The sequence below is a fragment of the Lonchura striata genome, chromosome 1A (genome assembly GCF_050655825.1).
Source record: "Lonchura striata isolate lonStrDom1 chromosome 1A, ASM5065582v1, whole genome shotgun sequence".
NCBI classification, from domain to species: domain Eukaryota; kingdom Metazoa; phylum Chordata; class Aves; order Passeriformes; family Estrildidae; genus Lonchura; species Lonchura striata.
The window spans coordinates 6,684,460-6,702,683 of NC_140741.1; the positions used below are offsets into that span (position 1 = coordinate 6,684,460).

General features: G+C 39.9%; 2 protein-coding genes across 4 annotated transcripts in view; one reads left to right on the forward strand and one right to left on the reverse strand.

The window, feature by feature from the left end:
* Positions 1–18,177, reverse strand: part of TMEM52B (transmembrane protein 52B) — a 39,753-nt gene extending 21,576 nt beyond the window's left edge. For 2 of the 3 annotated variants that reach the window (XM_085569647.1, XM_085569646.1), the window contains exon 1: positions 16,182–18,177. The gene's annotated coding sequence lies outside the window, so the exon portion shown is untranslated. Of the gene's footprint in view, positions 1–15,189; positions 15,313–16,181 lie in introns of all 3 variants that reach the window. The other variant, XM_085569648.1, reaches the window with a different exon arrangement.
* Positions 735–15,200, forward strand: LOC110475204 (sulfotransferase 6B1). Its single transcript, XM_021539150.4, has 6 exons — positions 735–5,595; positions 6,397–6,581; positions 7,580–7,706; positions 9,924–10,018; positions 11,073–11,259; positions 13,367–15,200. Exons 1-6 carry the CDS (start codon positions 5,451–5,453, stop codon positions 13,483–13,485), a joined length of 858 nt encoding a protein of 285 aa, XP_021394825.2. The 5' UTR covers positions 735–5,450; the 3' UTR covers positions 13,486–15,200.
* Positions 18,178–18,224: the final 47 nt, after the last annotated feature.

Genomic DNA, 18,224 nt, shown 5'->3' on the forward strand with positions numbered 1-18,224 from the left:
GACTTCAAACATGACTAGATGGAAAATACAGCTGTGTGTAACAGGCTGTTGATTTTTGTTCAGGTGCAACTGGATGAAATTATGCTGCATGTTAGACTTGTGGTTCCACTCCAGGGGCTACGGAGCCATTTGTCCTTTTTAGTCTAAACCAAAACGCTATCTCCAATGATGGGAAGAGTTATGAGCTGTGCTCCATCCCAGGAAAAGGGCTGGACAGCTGTACAACATCTGTTTGAAAGCTTCCTTTAGAACCACAAAAAGACGTTTGTTTTTTTTTTCACTCTGTCCAATATTAAGACTAAAATACTGTGTGGCAGAGAATCCTGATTTGTTCTTGCCGTGTTCTGAGCTACATCCCAACTCTGCCAGAGAGGACAAGTGTGCAGTAGGAATTCTATTTCCTGTTTAAGACATCTATGCCTAAAGAGTTCATGTAACACAAGAACATATAAAAGAAACCCCAACTCCCAACAAGAGAGAAGAAATAGAAACTTTGCAGAGAATTACCCAGCCACTGAATGACACAAAGGCAGAGAATTGACAGGAAACTTGTGTTTAACCTATCCAGTCTGGATCTGGCCTGAGATTTGATTGCTGTTCCCATCACAAATCACAGAAAGGTGTTATAAATAGCAGCCAAACAAATTCCTTTTGGACTTTGGAATTAATTTGTCTGTTCAGGAGTGACTAACAGTTCAGCAAGATCGAGCTGTACTGGTGCTGGCCAGGAAAAATCAACTTCCTTCCCAGCTCCTCTCTATCACCTCCTGATTTTCCTGTAGCATTTTACAGCTCATATCTAATAACTTGAGACTGAGAGACCTTAAAGAACCTTGAAATCAGGGATAATCTTAAGATGTAGCTGTGTCCAGCTAGATGCTGAATTTAAGGGCAGTATGTAGACCAGCAGGATAGCATTTGCTATCAGACATTTTTGCTGTGTGCAGTGATGCTCCGCATGGTGTAAATCTCTGAAAAACACACACATCAAAGGACTTTTCTTTCTGGAATTTTTCTGGTTCCCCATTGAATACTTTAGCCTACTATTGCATATGTGCTTCAAAATATTTCTATCCAGTTACACTGACAAATCAAAAGAAGTTGAAACCATTTCAAGTCACCAATGAAGTTCCTAGAGCCATTTGAAGTGCTGGTGCACCAGCAATTACAGGGTGACTCATTCGTTTTCGTAGTTAATTCCTGTGCCAATTAGCTCATAAAGATAAGCAGAAAATAAATCAGGCCTCTGTGGCCTGTCCTCGCTCCCTGGATTCTCATTCTCTAGGAATGCCCCTAGGCAACCCCACCCTGACAGACGAGGGAGAGGGCTTATCTGGCTTAGCCCCCCTGCATGCACACAGCACCATCATTTTTTGGACCAGTGTAGGTTAAAATCCTCATCTGATTTCCTTTCCTGCCCTCTTGTCCTCCTGCCTCCCCTTCATGTCCTCATTCTGTGTGTGTTGACGCCCCAGAGGTGTCCTCATGCGCAGCTGCAGGGCAGGGGCTGGAGAGATGGTGGTGAGCTGAGAGATGACACTGATGTGCCACCCTCTGCCAGGGCAGGGCTCTGCTGGCAGCACTGCTGTGATAGCTCTAATTAGCTGCATCCGCTGTGCACGAGGCACGGCGCGTCCACGGGCAGTGATTTGTGCTAAGAGGGATGGAGGGAGGTCAGGGAATTTTATCATCTGCCATGCCATAAACATGACTTGGCACACAGGGCTGGCTTCCTCCAGAGCATTGGCTAAGCACAGGCACGGCTGCCTCGCACAGCCTGTGGAGTCAGAGATTTCTGAAATCAGAGCTGTCAACTCATAGCTCTTGATTAGGGCTGAGATATAGGTTAATGAGGGGAGGCTTCTCTGAGAGCACTCAGATGCTGCAGGGAAGCTCTACCAGGAAGGGAACTGCTGCTGGATGTTGGAAGTTGTACAGAGATCCAGTACAGCCCATTCCAGTAAAGAAGTCTTGGCTAAGTCACACACCCTGATAGCTGTGACCAGCTCAGAGTACACTGAGGCAGAGAGTCTTGATATGTTGTGGCAGCCCTACACTCATCCTGCAACTGAATTTCATTAGACCTACACAGGAGCACAGGATGAAGTTCCTAAATTGTCAGCATCCAGACACTGAGGTGCCCTAACATCCCTAATGCTCTGAACACTCGTGCTGCATCCAAGATTTTGCAGGCTACCTCTATTACATAGCCATAAACTTAGACAAGACACTTCATTTGTAACATTAAAATAAATAGGGATTTCACTGAAACCCTTCAAGGGAAAGTCTACTCCCAGGTGCATCAGGTGAAGTGAAATCTTTTGTCATTTACGGACCTGTGGGTTCATGAGACCTGGAACAATGATGAACTGGAGGCATTTCAGTTCTTGCCTACATCAGTTTTACCACTCATTCATTAGCACAACACTGAAATAATTCACAGCTTTAGGACATTTAATAAAAAGAAGGAACCTGATGCTTGAGAGTGCTACCTAAAACCACTCAGAACCCTGTGGATGTACACCCAAATTTTAACATGTGTAAACAACACATGGCTTTGCCTGCACATTTACACAATATCACAGTATCTCTTTAGTATGTGCTGCCTGAGAGGGGATTGGAGGGGAGCAGACTGGCCTTAGCTGAGAAATCTTCAGCTGAAGATAGTGCCTTTCATCAGAGAAGAAGATGGGGAGTCTGAATTGGAGCTTGCAGGGCAGAGGCAAGAACAGAACAGTCAAATGGCATTTTAATGACATTTTAAAGTCATTAAAAAAAAAATTTTGCACTCAACAAGGATATAGATGGGAGAAGGTCAGTCAGACGTGTAGATAGGAGGAGCTGGACTGAGGCAGTGTCCAGCTGCCCAGCTACATTTGTCTCAAATCATGAAGAATCCCCAAAATCTAAGTTTGGCACTGCTCTCCAGCAAGAAAATACCTGTGAAACTTGCTGGTAACCTGTGCACTCCATCAGTATGGATATATACATATATACACACATATATATTGATAAAGAAGAAAATCACACTTGGATGGAGGGTTTGGCACAGTCTTCTTTAAACCTGTGCTGTCTTTTTATAATGTAGCTATAATAATGTATTTTTATGGCAATGTAGTTAGCATGGTTTTAATAACAGCTTTTTCCTGCAAGGTACCAAATATTGTCTTGTTGCTTAAGCTGTTGCACTTCAGGATATTGTTCCCTTGCAGGGATAGGCCTTATTTTCCAAATACAGGCAGCATTTGGGGAGGAAAAATTTCAGTTTAATTTCCCTTGGATTGCCATTACACATGCATAAAAGAAAAGCTACTACAAAAATCAGCTGAAATGACGTAAAAGAACTGGAATTTTCCTGGCTACTGTATTGCTTCTGTTTTACACCTTAGCAATTTCTGTTGTGAATGATTAATTGAGGTTCAAGTCACTAGATGAGGCAAATGTGCTGATTCAAAACATTGCAAGAATGAAGGAGGAAATGAAAGAGAATAAGCATGGTAAGTATGCAAAACATTTTACAATGAGATTACTTCTGCCAGGTCAAGGCAGTAAAGTTTTACTAGCTTGTGCTACTTGCCTTTAACTGGAATGACGACTTGCAAAACCAACCTTGGAAATCTCTCTCTCTGCATATTCAGATTAATGTGCAGATTCAGAATAACACAGGATCAGGTTTTTTTATGCTTTGGAGATAATTTGTATACCTGAAGTAACCAAAGTGAAACCTGCTGACAGAGGCAGATTTTTGAGTATTCACACTTTAAGGTATGAAGCAGTGGCTTACGTGTTCAGCCCGAGGACAGGAGGAAAATGTTGAATGTCTCTGGAAGATTCCCTAATTCCTACCTGAGCACCAATATCCAAGTGTTTCTTGTACTCCCACTGACTCCCTGGAAAGATTCCCCATCACCTCTCATCCTTCACAATAGGGAACTTCTTTCCAGAGCATATTTTCCATTCTTTTTAACCCCACCTGGCCCTGCAGGAGTGGAATTCAGAGTTTACTGATGGCACAGGCCATGCTTTGCAGGTGATAAATGTTTAAGGGCAACTTTACAGGTGAGAAGATCACTTCTCTTTGAGGTTGAGGAAGGAAAGACAGTGGGGGAAATAAATTTTACATTGCTGGCTTTTCTGGAGATTGGATAAGAAATATGCAAGCACAGAAGCTGGTGTCATTAGTCCTTGTGAGCAATCCTGGCTGCTCAGCTGTTTATTGACTTCTCATCAGGGCTCGTGGGAGTACATCTGGGAATCAGCTCCTCTGACCAAACCCAAGTTGTTATTTATGATAAAAAAAGAACATTGGTAAAGCTGGAAAATTCCTGAAGCATTGCTTAATTTTAAACCAAGATTTCCAAGAAGGTTTTTGAATTGAAAATATTGAAGGGCCTTGGCTGAATATATTGGAGAAGTCTTTCAATAAGAATAGTGAAGCTAGTGGATTTTGAAGAAAGGAATGTAAAAAAAGAGTAAATTAATTTGTGGCCATTGAAAGGAAAATTGAAAATATTAAATATTCTAAAATATTTTAGTTCATAACTGAGCTATTTATTTTACTCTGATACATTCACATTGCTTAAGGTCACATTAAACAAAAGTGAAGTTTTCAGTTTGAAAAATATTAATGATAACTTCCACAGATTCAAATAAAAAAAAAACCAACAAACCCAAACAGTTTAAAACAGATGGAGAACTGGCCCTTTCCTGAAAGTGACTTTTGTGTTGATGAATCTGCATATTCTGTGGAAAGGTTTAAAAATCTTCAACCACTTCTAGTCATGAAACACACAAGATTAAAAGCAATGTTAAATATCTATTAAATATCTATTTTCATTTTAGGATTTTTGTTGCTTATATTCTTCTTACTGAGACATATAACATCTTAAAAAATGATTGTGCCTCACAAGACTCAAGCACTTTGAATCAATTTGCACTTTTGAAATTTCAAGCTGTTGTATAGTTGATAAAATGAAAAGAAAATGTCATTCACATAAAATAAGACATTGTTTCTGTAATAATCAACATTATTTTGAGATGCAGCTTTCACCTTGGAAGGTAAGAATATTTTCCAACAAAGTATAACTTAAAGAATAATCATATTAAGCATATTTTAATGTAATGTTAATTTTCATTCTTTTTCAGAATTACATATTGACCATTACCTCATTTCTTTATCTGGAGAGCCAATAAATGACAAATGGGATGCATTTTTCATGACTCAGCATTTTGGTTATTTATTAAGTTAGCTCCAATATTTCAGTTACCTTATCAACTACGTGGGAAAAAAAATCAATATCTGATAGGGCATTGTGGTAAAGTACATAAGCATGAGGTTTGGGCTGCTCAGTCTCAGTTTGTAACTTCCAACCACCTGACTAAGAAGTGACATTTAAATCTTCCTCCTGTCCCTGTTATCTGATTTGCAGGAACCCAAGACTTAAGCAACCATGTCCAGCTCCAGCGAGGCAGATCTCCTACACACATTTAAGGGGATTCCCTTTACCACCAGGTCTTCTCCAGAGCTTTTAAAATCCTTGGATACTTTTGATGCTAGAGAAGATGATGTCCTTTTGGTTTCCTATCCCAAATCTGGTAAATTCTAGTTTTTAATGTTAATTGCAAGAAGTCTTGATTTTGTGTTTTATGTTCTCTGCTTAAACTACTTGGGAAATGTCTGTGTGAAAGAAACAGGAAAGGATGTTTAAGTATGTGAATGTATTATTCTGTCAGTAAATGTTCGTATTACAAGAAATATGGGTCATTTCCCTATATTTTGATTCTGTAATTGAAAATAATCACAGGTGTTTTCATGTTGGAAAACAAATGTATATTCCTTACCTTACAGATCAGAATCTGTACTTGAAAGATTTTTTTTGAGAATTTTTTACATTCAATTATGAGCAAGTCAAGAATTGTATGAAGTTATTTGTGTGTTTCTTGGCTGTAGATTTATTAATTTCTTACCCTCTCTCCACCCACCTCTCTTGGGCAGAGGAGCATGCATTCAGGGGAAGCTCAATCAATACTTTCAGAAATATACAGACTCAAGTTACTGCAAGGAAAAAAACCCCAAACAAATAGTTTATGCTAAAATAAATTATAAAAACAATAGAGACACCTCTCAGCTGACAGCAGTTTGTCTAATGGGATGGTTTTGGTACCAATATTAACATTGCAATTCAGATACAGCCCTAAATTTTTCAGTGTTTATATATTTAGAGCCAAGGGGATCATTTAGTCATATAAAGTTTCTTGAATCAGTGGGATTAGAAATCTAACTTGTTCACTAGCAAGGTGTTTCTATATGAAAAATGCATGTTTCACAGTATTAAATATTAATACTTTTCTTTTTCTTGTTGCTTGTTTTGTTTACTTAAAATTACTTTTCTGTAGGCACTCACTGGCTTGCAGGAGTTCTGGCAAAGCTTTACAATACTCAAGTCACAATAACATCTCCTATTGAATTTGGAGATATTTCTCGACTGGAGGAGCTGAATAAACTCTCATCAAAGAGAATCATCCCAACACACTTAGACTACAACATGTTGCCTCCAAATTTTAAGAAAAAGAAATGCAAGGTAAGGCAAAAAATATATCAAAGCAGTAAATAGAAAGTCTACTAGGTATCTGTTTTGTCCTGTTAATCCTTAGTAATTTTTGAATGATTCACAGTTTTTAGAAGTGTTTTGCTGTGAATTTTGGTGACACAGCTGACCACCAGTTGAAGGTGCTCCCATGGAGTGATTTTTACACCAGGCACCAGACAAAATAAGACATCAACATCTTTCAATCAGAAGTCTCTCATTAGTAACTGGGGTGTTCTCATTACCTCAATTTTCCTACACTCTTAGAAAATCTTGGCTACTTACAGGCTGCTCTGGGATTAAAGGTGCTCTGACCCTCCTTCTGGAGCTTTCTGAAGAGCCCATAAAGGTATTGGGCAAACAGAGGAGAAATGAGATGAGGGAGGCAGATTCAGAGCACAGTTTTGAGTTCATAGAATCACAGAATCACCTGGATTGGAAGAAATCTTAAATATAATCTTGTTCCAACCCCCATGCCATGAGCAGGGACACCTACTAAACCAGTTTCTCCCATGCTAATGTGGGAGATCTTTAAAAAATAAGCTCTGGGTCTCAGATTTTGTATTCAAAGTCAAAAATTTCAGGATCCGTCAGACCCAGACTTTTGGGACGAAGCTGATTTGAATGAAAGGCCAAAATTTACATTTTACAGCTGTCCTTTGAATGTTAAATAGTAAATGCTTTCATATGTGAGATATATGAGATAATATAGTGACTCAAGGTTAAAGTTAACACAGGCTCTTTCATAAAACATAAACATTACCCAGCTGGGGCAAAAACACCTCTGTCCACATGGAATTGTTTACTAATCATGAGGGATTCCTTACTAAGAAGAGATTTCTGATTTAATGGCATGGTCACCGAAGGAGGAATCCTAAAGGAAAGGGTTTTGACACTGCAAACTGCCTGTGACAATGCTCTATTTACACACAGAGCTCCTCTAAAATAAAGGGAGGATATATCATTAATAACTACATTTTCTTCATTTACAGATGATCTACATCAGCAGAAATCCAAAAGACACTGCAGTTTCCATGTTTCATTACTACAGGGATAACCCAAACCTTCCCACCGTAGACACCTGGACTGCTTTCTTTGACCTGTTCTTAAAAGGCAATGGTAAGGATAAATGTTTTCTCCTTGCAGTTCACGTGAGTTTGTTATGCACAGAAAAACTTAAGTAATTTGAACTGTGTGAAAACTCCTTATTGAACTCCTTATTCATATGGGGTTGGTGGGGATAAATCCTAATGCCAAGCTAAACAAGAGCAAATAATAGGATGCTCTCTTCAGCCCTGCAAGGAATCATTCTGAGAAGCAGCTGCATCATTCCAGCACAGCCCTTTGCAGGGTTTTGCTGCTCTTTGCTACCCTGGGTGAGCAGGGCCATGGCTGGTGACAGAGCATGGGAGGGGACTGTCATCAGGCTGCAGGGACAGCTCTGACTGCAGGTCTGGTGTCTTCTCCAGGCTGGGAGACAGCCCTGGGCAGCCCAGCAAGGGAGCCTGCTGTTCCTAAAGCCCTTCTGCACACACTCTCCCTAAGTGCATACACTCTTCTGCTGTCTCAGAAATGGGGTCCAAAGACCAAGGACAAGAGGGAGATTTTTTAGGAGTGGTGGGATGGCAGCTGGCAACAGGACCTTGTTCACGTTGTCCACTCCCATATTTAGTGTTTTATTACTCCTTTGAGGACATGTGTCACCACAGTGGTGATAACAGCAATAATGATTGATCACCTTGAAAACCCCGAAAGAAAAGTACCGCTGCAGTCATCACAGGCTCCTATCAGAGCTCCAGGAGTCGATTTGTTTACTGACTCCTCCAGGCTTTGGCTCAGATCTGGTGTTCTGAGTCCAAAGCAGCCCTAAGGCTCATGCTTCAGTGATTTGCAGGATCTTGGCTCATTTCGTATCAACTCAGAATGTACAATAGTGCAAAAAAGGAAAGAGGATTCTATTCAAGACCAGGTTGGATGGAGCTCTGAGCAACCTGCTCTGGTGGAACGTGTCCCTGCCCATGGCAGTTGGAACTAAATACTAAATTATTTTTAAGGTCTCTTCCAATCTGAAGCATTCTGTGCTTCAATTATTAAATTTTTAAAGCATCTCCTATTTCCCCAGAAATTATTAGCCACCTTCTATTTTCCAAGTGCTTCTGTGTGGCATAAATAGATAACTATGTTGGTTAAAGAGAAATTTAGGTAAGAGGTGATGTAGAGGGAAAGGTGGTAATTTTTGCTCCCAGAAGAAATATTTCAAGGTTGCGCTGCTTGATCCAAATCCTGCAGTACTCTCGCAGAATTAATATCAGTTCAAAACAAGGGTTAGGACACACAGGGACAAGTGTAATGAATTCCATGGAGTCTCTAAGTCTCTCCTGAAGCCACCAGGACTGTGCTATCACTGGCCACATCCCCAGAGTAGCTGGCCAGGGAAGCAGATTGCACACTGTGGAGCACACATGCCTTGCACATAGAAACTGCTTTATGTGCTGGAGACAGCTCCAGACTGGAACATTCAGCTTAATTATAGCTATTAACTATAATTTATACTTAATTACAACTCACAGTTTGTGACCAAAATGATGCCCATTACAAGATTAGAATTTTCTGGTGGTATTGGTTGTAAAGCAAAGTGACATTTCTGGCTGAGACTGGCTGGCTGAGCTTTCCCTGTTCAGGCCTCTTCTCATTGCCCTGCAAGAGGTTTTCAACTTGCCTTTGAAATGGAGAGGTCAGAATTTTGGTTTTTAAAAGAAATCTGAAATTTAGCTGTGTTCCCATGGTTTAGCAAATGGGGCATTCAGACAAAACAAATCAGCTACAAACCCTTCTATCTGTGTCACCGGCTGAATGAGGCATTTGCGTGAGTTCTTTAAGCAATTCTTCTTCAGCATTTAAAAACTATACAGATTCCCTTCTGCTGGGATGAAAGAGAAGTAAACACAGTGTGCTCCATTTGCCAGCCTGTTCATTTCATCCCCTGCTGAGGTGATCATATCTCTGTGACCACAGTCAGGCAGTCAGTAATCTGTGAGATGTTCACATCTTGTTAGGCCGGTACATTTTACTTCATTATTGGCTTTGCCTTAGATCTGGAGCTTGCTTCCACTACAGAATCATATCTCAGAATAGTATCTGGTATGAAAACAAATTCCAACAAGAATGGAAACCTCTTTGGAAGTTACTTCTGTAAATTTGCATCACTTGACACAAAGAACTGAGGATTATAGAGGATTATGGATAAAAATTATTCCCCTAAATGTGTGAGGTAGCATCACAGTTATTTATGAATAAAGTTTTTCCGAATGTCTTTTGCATGGGTTTTCCTTTCAGTTGTCTGTGGATCCTGGTTTGATCATTTCCTAAGCTGGGAAGAACATGAAGATGAGAACAACATCCTCTTTCTGTTCTATGAAGATATGAAGAAGGTAAATATTCTCTCTGCTTTTGGTGCAAAAGGCATTACTTGTAAATTAGCATCATTAAAACATCAAAGAGGAATTTATAATGAAAAAGGAGAAAGACAGAAAATGTGAACATGTATCTTTGGGCATATTTTTATTTGTATGGAATTTAGTATTAATTAAATAATTCTGGCTACACAAGGTATATAAATATCAAATTTTGGGAGAGATGCATTTCTTAGATGCAGGAATGGGACTCATACTAGACAATTTTCCTCAGGCTCAGGCAGAATTTTAAGTACCCCTTTTTTGTCCTATGGAAAGACCAACCAAGGACATTTATTGAGGACCACACATTAATTAGCTATGTCTGACATTTCAGGTGAAATTTTCAAAAGGTGATGTAAGACAACAGAACTACTCACATTTGGGACTTGTGTTCCCAATTAAAAAAAAATTAGAGACTGGAGCGTTAGGGAAAAATTTCACTGTTCTTAAAAAGGAAAAAGTAAAATATCTACATACCTTAGCTTTCAGAGAATGAATTTTTAGGTGAATAGAATACACTTTCTAGTATCTCCATGAAAATAGGTTTGTTCAATTTTTGGAGGGCAAAAAATTCAACTACTAGGAATATAAGCAAACCATTTTGGATGCTGAGTCACTGGTTATATATCTAGATATAGCACATCAAGTGAAATTCGCTACATGGACCTGGACTTTGAGTATTCCTCTGTTTCCAGGGAAGAAATTCTGAGAGACAAGAGAATATTTTATCTGAAGCTTGGGGTAAAATTGACAATGTGACTGTGTGTGATATGACATACTCTGTATTTATTAATTTCTGTGAGTATGGCTAAGAGGGGAATCAGGTCTACTGTACCTGTCATCTGCACAATCCAATGACATATTTAGCTTTGCTTGAAAGCAAATAAATGTGTGACAAACTCATTATGTAATAAAAGGGATCATTTTCAAATCAGTTAAAAGTTTGATAATCAGCCAAAAGTTTGATAATCAGCCAAAAGTTTGATAATCAGCCCAGAAACATAAAAGCTATATTTTTCTTATACCTCAGGATCTCCCTAAGGTTGTAAAGGAAATCTGTTTGTTCCTGAGTTTAAATGTCAGTGACAATGATATCCAAGACATCTGCAGGAAGTCCTCATTCTTAGAGATGAAGAATGACACAGAAAAGGAGAACAGCGACCCCAGTCACACTGTGTGTGCCCTGACATCCAACAGGAAGCTGATTTTCCGAAAAGGTAAATTCCTTTGTGCCTAACACGGCAGAAGGAGTGGGAATCCAGACAAAGACTGCAGTGCAGATCTTTCCTGGAGTCTTTGGGTCAGCCCTGGGAAGTGATGGCAGGTTTCTTCGATCTGAAGCCCACTTAAAAATCACTTCCTAACTTCTCTGGCTGCAAATTCAGACTTGTACTAGAGAAGCACAGAGGAGTCTGAACTACAGCCTGACTAATATTGATCTGTGAGAGCTGTTGAGCCAAAAGGAAAGGTTCACCCAGCATTACTCTTTATCTTTTTTTTTTTTAATCTAACCTCAGTGTTTTAAAACTTGTTTCTCTGATACCACCTGCCAAGGTCACTTAGTTGAGTAGAATAAGAAACTGCCAGACACATTCCTTCTGAATGAGACTGCTCTTATCACCTGTTATCTTACTGAAATATTCCTGAGGAAGGAATATTCTGGCAACAACAACAACAATAACAAAAGAATGGTCATAGGTAACTTCCAGACCTTTGGAAATTTTCCACAGTTCTTAGCTCACATGTGATTTTAAAATACCCTCAGGAGCTGTTTTCTTGCTCCTGGCATTTCAGAAGCTTCCACAGGTTTGGATAACAAGTCAGTCAAACCCACTGGTTTTACATGAATTTTGATTATTTTGATTTAGTAAATTTTTGAACAACAATTGACAGTTTAAGAGTTGTTTCAGTTAATAAACAGAGAAATGTTACCTTCCGTTAATTCACAATGGTTTTACCAGTCAGCAGAAACAAATGGTGACATATAATCTGTCAATAAAAAGAAACAAACAAAAAAAAGAGATGCATTTTTCTCAGTCAGTGAACTTCGATAGATATGATGAAAATTTAGAAAAATCCCAACATTTTCATTTCCAAGTAGTTCCTACACTAATCCCAGATGTTTAGCTAGTTTCAGGCAGTTTACAGAAGATTCATACGTATATATTATACTTCAAGCTCTCTTTTCCTGTCCTTTAAGACTGAATGCTATTTTAATCAGAAAATGAGATGATTATTTTAGTCAGTTTTGGGATGCAGAATATTTAGAGCATGAACATGGGGGGAAACTATAAGCATTGTCTCATAAAAATGTACCAGTTTAAAGAACAATTTCCTTTTTGCTTGATCTGGATAACAGTTTAAATACTTTTGTGCTCACCCGTGTGACCACCCAGAAGTATTTAACTGCCCACTTAAGTAGCTGGACATCTCATCCATAAAAATTCCCAGAATTTAGGAGCAGGTGTATGGGATTAATATGTCAGGCCATTCTGGGCTCCTTTTCTAGGAATCTTTTTTTGTCAGTGGCTTTTTGGCTACCACTTATTAAATAAGTTTAGATGGGGACTATGATTACCTGTAAAGGTCCCTTTCCCCCAAAAATGCTTTATGAATCTATGAATTTTTTGACTATTTACAAGACCATCCAGTAGAGTGACTCTGTACAAGGGCCTGGAGTGACAGGACAAGGGGGAATGGCTCCGAAGAGATCAAGGGGAGGGTTAGATTGGATATGAGGAAGAAATTCTTCCCTGTGAGGGTGGTGAGCCCCTGGCACAGGGTGCCCAGAGAAGCTGTGGCTTTCCCTGGATCTCTGGCAGTGTCCAAGGCCAGGTTGGATGGGGCTCAGAGCAGCCTGGGATAGTGGAAAGTGTCCCTGCCCATGGCAGGGGGGTTGGAACTGGATGTCAATAAGGTCCTTTCCATCCCAAACCATTTTGTGATTCTACAATTTCTTCTACTGTTTGTGAAAAAACCCAGGCAGAGACCTTTAACTACATTCAGCTAATGCATGGCAAGATGTCCCTCTGCCCAGAGCACTGGGAGCTCTAATTCCACCTTGGAAAGCTGCTGTTCTCCCCCCACCACTTGTGTTGCTGGCACTAATCAGCTCTGAGGATGAGGGTTCATGGATGATGATCCAGATCCTTCCACCAGAGTCTCACCAGAACAATTCTGATCCTGACCTGCCACAGTGACTGTGGTTAAGAATATATTAATATCTGTGCCAACTACAACATTAACAAAACCAGGCTGTTTTAAAGTCATTTTCTGCTCCACATATTGCTCACTTCACTGTTCTTTTTGTTCCTGCTTTCCTAGGTGCTGTTGGTGATTGGAAGAACTACTTCACTCCAAAGCAGAACATTAGGTTTCAGGAGATATTTAATGAGAAAATGAAACTCAGCAAGATGGCAGACAGTTTCATCTACGAGTGCTGAGTGCCCGTGAAGAATAATATCCAGTTATCAACAAACATACACAGACCAGTTGGTGGGAAGTTCTGAATGGCTGCTCCCATCAGTTTATAATGCTTCCAATAGGAAGGACTGTAAACATGGGGTTGTTGAGAGCAGGAAAGTTCTGACAGTGTCAGAATTGAACTCAGTTCTCAGAGGGCAGGTGTAAATGGTTTCACAGAGTCAGGTGTCAGACCTTGGTATGACAACCAAATCTATTTCATCATTTATTTATTTTCTTTGCTCCAAGGGGATATGAACAGACGTTATAAGCCTGAATTAGGAATTTTACCCAAGATAATATGAAGAGAAAAACAAAAAACAAACTTGCAAGAAACTGAATGTATAAGAAAAATAAAAACACATTGTAGGAAAGTTACCAAAAATTTGACCCCAGAGTTACTCCTGTGATACACCATGATTTGGAAGTGCCTATCTTATTGGACACTGTTATTGATAATTAAGTTGAAAACTGCAGCATTTGAAGATCTGAAGTCTGTTTACAAAAGTCTTTTTTTTTCTTTTCTTTTCTAACACTATATAGTTCTCTGATGTAACTTATTTCTGGATTAGGTACCAGAGAGTCTTTGTGTTTTAAATGCAACTGATACAAATCCAAATAAATTTCAGCACCTCATGTTGAGCAACTGTAAATGTGTTTATTTTCCATTTTATTTTCTTCCTGCAAAATTCCTGTTTCCAGTGTTTTGATGAGAATTATTTTACTTTCCCCTCCTTGAGCAACAAAACCAAACCACAACTTGGAGACAGCTTGATCAAAACAGCACTTATTTATTTGCTCTGCCCTGATAAAACAGGTTTTTCAAGAATCAGCTGTCTATGTCCACAACCCAGGGACTGTTCTGCCCAACCACACAGTTCTAAGGCAGAACACAGCTCCTGTGTGTGAGAGAAGCTCCTCTCCTGGGTGTGTTGTTTCTGAGGTACAGAAACAACCTTGTTTCATCAACACGCATCTCCCTTCAGCCACACACTTCACACTTGCCAGGCAGCCATTTAACTTAACTTAATTTAATTTAATTTAATTTAATTTAATTTAATTTAATTTAATTTCATTTCATTTCATTTCATTTCATTTCATTTAACTTCATTTCATTTCATTTCATACCTGCTTTGTGCAAACTGGCATCAACGCCTACTGATTTTGCACAAAGACACAGAAGTTATGGTGCTGAGAAGAGCAGGAAAATAGCCTGTATGCAGTCCTTTGCCATTTACCAGTTGAACACAACCTTAGGGAGATGATGCCCTGGTCTATACAAATAACCATTTGATGTGTTACTTTGCTTTTCTGACATTAAAATCACTCACTCTTCCCCCAGAATGCCACTGTTGCCCTCCTTTCAGGTGCCATTCTTCCACTTTTAATAAGTGGCAAGAGATCAGCTAATGAATGTAATTGAACATTTTACTTTGAGACTTGTTTTTTTCTGGCCCTTTGAGTATGGGAAAAAAGCCAGGGAGCCCTTGGGGAAATGAGGTTTGCAATTGAGTTTAGCTGCACTAAGACTGCTGTGAGCAGCCTTTGCACCACACATTATATGCACATACAAAAAGGATTGTTTACATCAACATCGTACTCACAACGTGGAACTGTGTGTGAAGGGACAGGATGAGGACTTGCCTTGTGGATCGAGATAAGCTTGGTAAACTATTTAAACCTACCCTTCAGCCAGGGAGGTAACACTGTGCTGCTCAAAGTGCAGTCCGTTCCCCAGCTGCTTCAGGGGGGATGAGGAATAAATCAGTTTACAGCATGGCCTGTTGCTGGCTAAATTAAGGATTTACCTAGATTAAAATTTAAAAAAAAGAAAAAAAAAAAAAAAAGAAAAAAAGTTCAGAAATGACTGCAGCCTGGCTGGAGCAGCCCAGGCTCGATCTCCCTTGCTGCTCAGAGGCACTGGGCCAGTTTGCTTTCCACATTGCCATGCACTGCCTGCAAGTTTACCCCAAAAATCCCCTAAAAACCCCTTGACTTCCATAATAAATCAAACGTATGCTTTGTTTGAGCAAAGTGCTCCAATGATGGGGCAAGCCAAGAGCTGGGCCTGTTGGTGAATTATCGGAACTACTGCCAATAAAATCTGTTCAGACTCCGGGCAGAGATAAGTACAACTCCTTAAGGTCCTTTAAGAGGCAGCATTCAGAGAATGGAATTGATCCAAAGGTAGATCATGATACTCAGGAAAACTTAAAGTTCATTAAGTGACACGACCGGGAGCGTTTTATGTTTGTGTAAGCCGGGTAAAGGGCCGTGAGGGGAATGAGGAGGAGCCGAGGCCGCTGGGGTCTGTTCGGCTGGAGGCGGCCGAGGGGAGAGCTCGCTGCTCCCTGCGAGGGAGGAGGGGCAGCCCCGGCCTCTGGGACAGAGCCAGGGCACGGCTGGAGCTGTGCCAGGACAGGGCTAGGGTGGATTCGGGAAAGGTTCTTCCCCCAGAAGGTGTCGGGCACTGAGCAGGCTCCCGGGGAATGGCCACAGCCCCAAGGCTGCCCCAAGCACTTGGCAGCGCTCTCAGGGCTGCACAGGGCGGGGTTGTTGGGGGGGTCCGTGCACGGCCAGCTGGACTCCTGATCCTGAGGGGTCCCTTCCAACTCAGCTCACTCTGTGATCCTGAGGTATTTCATCCCCTTTTCAAGCTTTTTAGACTAAGATTTACCTGATGAATAGGAACGCTGCTGCTGGGCCTCGCCGCTCAGAAGGATCAGTGAGTGGTGACTGATCCCCTCCCAGCCTGAGTCTGAGCTGCTGTGGACAAAGTGTAACCAGGAAATAAAAGGTGGGACAGTACAAACAAAATCCCACACGGACTGTACTAGCCATAAACAGGTGTACAACTATACCCTCAGTTAAAAGTGATACTCCTGGAGAGAATATCACCATGTTTAATACAAGAGTAGCCATAACTAGTCCAGATATGTTTCAATTCAGAGCAGGAACTTGTCTGCAAAGCATGTGAACAATCGGGAAAAATGTGGTATTTTCCAGCATGTTCTCCAAACCTCTGAGTACATTTTGGCCAAGAAATTTCACAGCAATTTACTCTATCTCTGACTACAGATAATAATGACTATTGATTCATCCAAGGTACCTGTACTCTTACATAATTCTGTGTGTACTTTTGCCCTATTTTCCATAATTTTTTAAGATTAGATTACTCCTATTAATGATAGTAATGCCATGTACTTCTGCCCACTGTGTCAGAGCTACACACTGACGTGGAATGAACCACTAACATACATTGTGAAATTAAAAAAAAAAAAAAATGCAGTTGGGTATTTCCTACACAAGAAGTAGGAGGAAGAATCCAAGGTTCAGAACCAGAACTGAATCAAATGTCAGATTTATGAAACATGGCCCAAACCTGTTTTAAGTATTCTGAAGTTCATTAAACGTCTGTAATCTGTGTCCAACTTCGGAAATCCATGAGCTGCAAATGTGCTGAGGCCACAGAAAAACTGGAAAGCACCACTAAATACATGGTAAATTTATATTCCTCAGGCACCTGTTTTGATCACTGCTAGCTTCTTCAGTGGCCTTTCCATGGCTTCCCGTCTTTAATTTGACAGATATTTTAACACAACTCCCTTCCATCCAAAGTGAAGGATCCTTCTTCCAAAGTGTAAAATTCTGGTTTGGCTACTGCTGCCACTGAACCTGATTCTTGTTTTCTACCATCCATTTTATTCTCCCACAACCCTTTGGAATGCTACAGCCATTTCAACACAAAATAAACAAAATATGCATTATTCAAGATACATACAAATCACTGAATTATACAGTGGATTAATTATTTTTATCCTATTTGCTATATATTATTTTTCTAATAATTTCTGCTTTTTCAACTGCTAGCACACACTTCAAACCACTAGACAATTTTCTGAATTATAATTGCTCTGTGAAAATGGATACTGTAATATGTATGACATTAGTACTGTTTTTCAGTTAAACTCATTTTATATATAATCTCCAGTTTCACCAGGCCCTCTCTTTACTAATCTGAATAATTTGGTATCATTACCTTCACATTGCTCATTGCTCATTCTCTTTCCTGCCTCCCTCACAGCAGGTGGAATGCTCTATTAAACCAGAGCCACATCCATCCATAAACATATCTAGAATCAGAAATGGGGGTAGACCAACCTGTTCCAGAAGGAGAGAAACAAACCCAAAATCCAAAGATTTTTCAGACAAGTGTATTACTGGTAAATTTTTCTAATCTATTTATGCATCAGGTTCACACATAATGGTGTTTTTCTTCTGTACAGCCTTACTGTTTTTGTAATGGTAACAATTAGGATGATTGGTCCTGCTGGGCAGAATTAAACTTATTTAGACTTACTTCTGCAGAAGGTAAATAGTGTTTTAAGACCACACTGACAGAAAAAAAATAATTAAAACCAAAAACCTTCCTCCACACAGGCTATGGAAAAACTAGCTACTTAAAATGTGTGCTCTAGGTTTAACAGTCTTAAAAACTTGAAATCAGCAAGTATTAAAACATATCTCTGACTTCAAAAAGCTAAAATATATGTGATTCATATTGATTTGAAATTACTTAAGGTCAGAACTTGTTGCATCACCAAAAAGGAACTGGAGAGGAAGACAAACTGAATAGGAGAAAAAACAGATAAAAATAAATAATTGGAGTCAGAAGTAGGTGAAGGTGTGAAGGATTAATTTGGGCATTAAATCTGTCCAC